We start from the raw sequence: 4008 nt of genomic DNA, 5'->3' as shown, positions 1-4008 counted from the left end.
AAAGATGGTAAATATTTTTTAAATTATTTATTTTCGGTAATTATTATAATTAATTAATTTATTAAAATAAAAAACCCAATTTTAAAGACAAAAATATACTTTATTTTTTTAATAGAATAAAAATAAAAGAATGCATTTTATCAAAAGAACGAAAGGGGGGTTGAAGTTTACTATTTGTGAATGTCATCGTAAAAAAGAGGAGGGAGAGAGGTTGAAGGCGAGGAGACAAAGAGAGAGGAGCAGTTAACTGCGGCGGAGACCTCGTCGTAAGCGGTGGAGCCGGCGGTAGGTACCCTTCTTGTTCTGCCATTGTTATTCTTTCTTGAAATATTACCAATTTTTTTCATCTTGTAAATGAAATGAGCTATAATAGGCAAAACCCTAATTCATCCTTTGATATTTGAAGGACTTAGGTTTAAATTACTTATTTATAGCTATATAGTTATAGTTAGGGTTAATGATATTACACAAAAATGCTATTTAATCCATGTAGATGTTTCAATCTTCTGAAATTACATGAATGTTCTCGACTCAACTCAGTCTCGTTTGCAGTTATCGAATAATGTAGCTAAATTTGGGCGAGTTATGTGTGTGATTTCTTTCATATCATATTTAGACAACGTTTTAGTTTTAATCATTGAATAGTTTGGGTTTAATCATGATCTCAACCATTTGAATCAATTGAATATTCAGTTCAAATATTTTGAGCTTGCAAAAATGGCAAGTGCACCTGCACAAATCCCTACAAGCTTTGGCCATGAGTTGAGGGCTTGTCTTCGTTGCCGCCTTGTCAAAACCTATGATCAGGTTGTATTCTCCTTCCCTTTTGTATTTTCTCTTTTTTGCATTTTTTTCTAACTATTTGATTTTCGTTGTACAGTTCAGAGAATCAGGTTGTGAGAACTGCCCATTCTTTAAGATGGAAGAAGATCACGAGCGTGTTGTTGATTGCACCACCCCCAATTTTAATGGGTTTGTTACTACCAGTTTTTTTTAGCTGAACTCACTTCACCCTGAATTTGCCAGTGCTCATTTTGTTTTCCATTTTCCATTAAATTTTGCCACAGGATCATTTCAGTCATGGATCCAACCAGGAGTTGGGCTGCCCGCTGGTTACGTATTGGTATGTTTAGTGTTTCTCTTGATACACTTTTTTCCTAATTATCGCTTGCTTTTCCTTGGCTTTCAGTTTTCAATTATGCTTCTGCTTTACAATATTTTGGTGGAAGTAGTAATTTGGAACGTGGAGTTTCGCATTTTATTGTTATCCTTTTATTCTTTTTCCCCCTTTTTAATTGGACCTAGATTTTACTTTTATAGTTAGGCTTTCATTGATAATAATTACATGTATAAGCACACAAATAAGGATTATAACTACAGATTAGTCTTGCACTTGTTTGATCATTTTGGCCAATTTCACATTCCAATACAAGGAGTCGGCCAAAGTGCATGGCAATTGAAGTGATTTGAAAAGAGGAAAAGAAAAAAAGGGATTCTGTGTAGATTGAATGTTTACATAGAGATCTTGTATAGCATTTGTATTGTGGCATTTAGGTTGAACTTGAATATGTTGCAGGAAGATTTGTTCCTGGTGTTTATACTCTTGCTGTCTCAGAGGCTCTTCCTGAAGATTTACAGGTTTGATTTTTTTTTTATTAGTCTATATGGGTTTCAGAATATTATATTAGTTAGAGTGATTTCAATTTTTAGTGATTAATTTTGATACATTGTCTGGTAATGTATTTTATGCTGTCGACCAGTTGCATCTTATTATATGCGTGACTTTTGAGATATTTATTATAAAAAGTAAATTCTTAATGGTATGCCACTATGCAATTGGATGAATGTGTAAATTGGAAAAGAAAATGAAAAAAAGTCACATTTGGCGGTGTTTGAATTTTTAATGAGTAGATATCTGGTTTTTTTTTCCATTACAAAATTTCACAAATAAATGTTTGGCCAATACATCAAATCCACATTATTTAATTGGCTGCTAAATTTTGCCTACCTGCCATTCTTCTGCTAGTTACGAGGGCATAATCATGATAGTGGGCACTAAGATGATAAATGCTAGTAATGAAGTATTATGTCCTCCTCTCGTGTAAACTCAAACTCCAACAATGTTGATAGTTTTATCAAATATATATCAAACCAGTAGTATGTTAATAAGTCGCATAAATTGTGGCCTGTATGTAATTTCTTCTGATGCATTTGGTTGGAGGCAAACACATGAATTCAAGAGTCTTTCTCTTCATATTAGTCACTAGATTTTCCTTCTGACCTTCCTTTGGTGATTGGCTCGTGATTTATGAAGGGATTGGGCGTTTTTTTGTATTGATTTTAGTAAAGAAGACAAACACCTTGGTGTGTTTATTTTGATTATTGAGCTTCTAGTGGAGAAAGAAAACAACTAACCCTGTCTCATTATTTCTGGAGAAGGGAAAATGTTTAAATTGCTAACTTCTATTGAGCTTTAGACAAATATTTGATTTGTTATGCCTTTTTTGCAGACCATATGTGAAGACGAGCGCGTTCAGTATGTTCCTCCCAAGCGTTAATGAAATGCATAGGGGACTTTGTGACTTCACTTTTAAGCTGAATTGTGAGTCTGTAGTTGTGGGATTTTCACTGTCCATAGTTGTGTTCTGATGTATTTTATAGTGACTGTTAGAATTCTTCAAGTTCTGTTTAGTGTTTAGTGTTTCTCTTTTGATGAACAAATGAACAGATGACGATTTGTTCTGAAGAGATCATGAGTGACGTTACTTGATCAAAATATCAACGTTTTATTTAGTGTTTGATACAAATTGTTAAAGAATTTACGAGTAGTCCCGAAAGAATTATTCTCATTCTATTTTGGTCATTCCTTTAACATTTGTTATAAAGTAACTTAGATAAGCATATACTACCTAAAGGTAATCTTATCTAACTTCTCATATATAAACTTCAAGAAAGTTTCTATTAATTTTTTCAAAAAGGTTTCAGAGTCTCATATGCGGTAGATAATATGCTGTGTTTAGTTGGTGTCCTTTAGACATAAATACAAATAATACACAAGTAGAAGGAAATACATATATACACAATTTTTTTTTATCATGTTTGGTGATAATATACAAGACATAGTTATTTAATTTAAATGTCTGTTTTACCCCAAGTCTAACCCCCACTACCACCATTATCATCACTATCACTTATTTCCACTACCATTGCCAAAATTTTCAACCTCAATTCAAATTAATATCATCAACAAAATTTAATCACTAGTTCAACAATTTAAATTAAAAATTGAAAGAGAGTACAAAATTTCAACAATTATATTTTAAAAATAAAAAGTTGATTAGGAATAAAAAAAATAGAAATGAAGGTGAAAGGGATGTACAAATCTGGGAAAAAAAAGGGGAGTTGAAAAATGGTAGAAGCAAAGAAGTCAAGAAGGTGATGGGGAAGTATTGGAATAGATTGGAAAATGACGGCGGTGACGCAGTGAGACTCGTGGTAGTGACGACCTGCAATAGCGAGGGTGGGGGCGATGTGATGACAACCATGACGGTGAGGGAAGAAGGCACAACAAGATGTAGAGGCACATAGACTAGAGGAGTTTTATGGTCAGATTTGCGACGGGTGACAACAGTGATGGCGAGGGAAGAAGGCATGACGAGTTTGTAGAGACTAGAGGAGTTTTGCCGTCAAATTTAAAGAAGAAGAAGAAGAAGAAATGAAGAAGAAGATAGATATGGGAAGTGAGTGAAAAGGCTAAATGAATGAGGTTAAATTTAGAATTTTCAAAAAATATTAAGAGCGAATTCGTCCAAAAATAAAGTTTATATTGTGTCTCAGGTTAAAAAGCTATGTCTCATTATCTCAGAAAGACAGAAAATAGACGTATTAATGTATTATATGCACTTTTATGTGTAATTGTCTTTCTCTCTCTCTTTACGTCTCACAAAACAAACACTAAATATGTATAACTGTGTTCATATTTTTTATAAACCTAGACATCAACCAAAT

General features: G+C 33.1%; 1 protein-coding gene across 2 annotated transcripts; it reads left to right on the top strand.

Moving 5' to 3' along the window:
• On the top strand, window positions 151–2851 carry LOC107624068 (transcription elongation factor SPT4 homolog 2). Of its 2 annotated transcripts, none has more exons than XM_016326512.2 (6): window positions 151–285; window positions 694–807; window positions 881–972; window positions 1068–1123; window positions 1577–1638; window positions 2511–2851. In XM_016326512.2, the coding sequence occupies exons 2-6, from the start codon at window positions 718–720 to the stop codon at window positions 2556–2558; spliced, it is 348 nt and encodes a 115-aa protein (XP_016181998.1). In that variant the 5' UTR covers window positions 151–285; window positions 694–717; the 3' UTR covers window positions 2559–2851. The 2 variants fall into 2 exon arrangements, with proteins under 2 accessions (XP_016181998.1, XP_016181999.1); XM_016326513.2 differs by having other exon boundaries at window positions 151–289.

This window comes from Arachis ipaensis, chromosome B10 (assembly GCF_000816755.2).
Source record: "Arachis ipaensis cultivar K30076 chromosome B10, Araip1.1, whole genome shotgun sequence".
NCBI lineage: Eukaryota > Viridiplantae > Streptophyta > Magnoliopsida > Fabales > Fabaceae > Arachis > Arachis ipaensis.
The sequence above is the reverse complement of the archived record's forward strand: the minus strand, read 5'-3'. Positions and strand labels throughout refer to the sequence as shown.

What these genes read in the sequence shown, in the direction of transcription:
- LOC107624068 (XM_016326512.2), top strand. Translation starts at nt 718, where the DNA reads ATGGCAAGTGCACCTGCACAAATCCCTACAAGCTTTGGCCATGAGTTG. An exon ending in ACCACCCCCAATTTTAATGG is followed by an intron (nt 973 to 1,067) that starts GTTTGTTACTAC and finishes ATTTTGCCACAG; the next exon opens with GATCATTTCAGTCATGGATC. An exon ending in TGCCCGCTGGTTACGTATTG is followed by an intron (nt 1,124 to 1,576) that starts GTATGTTTAGTG and finishes AATATGTTGCAG; the next exon opens with GAAGATTTGTTCCTGGTGTT.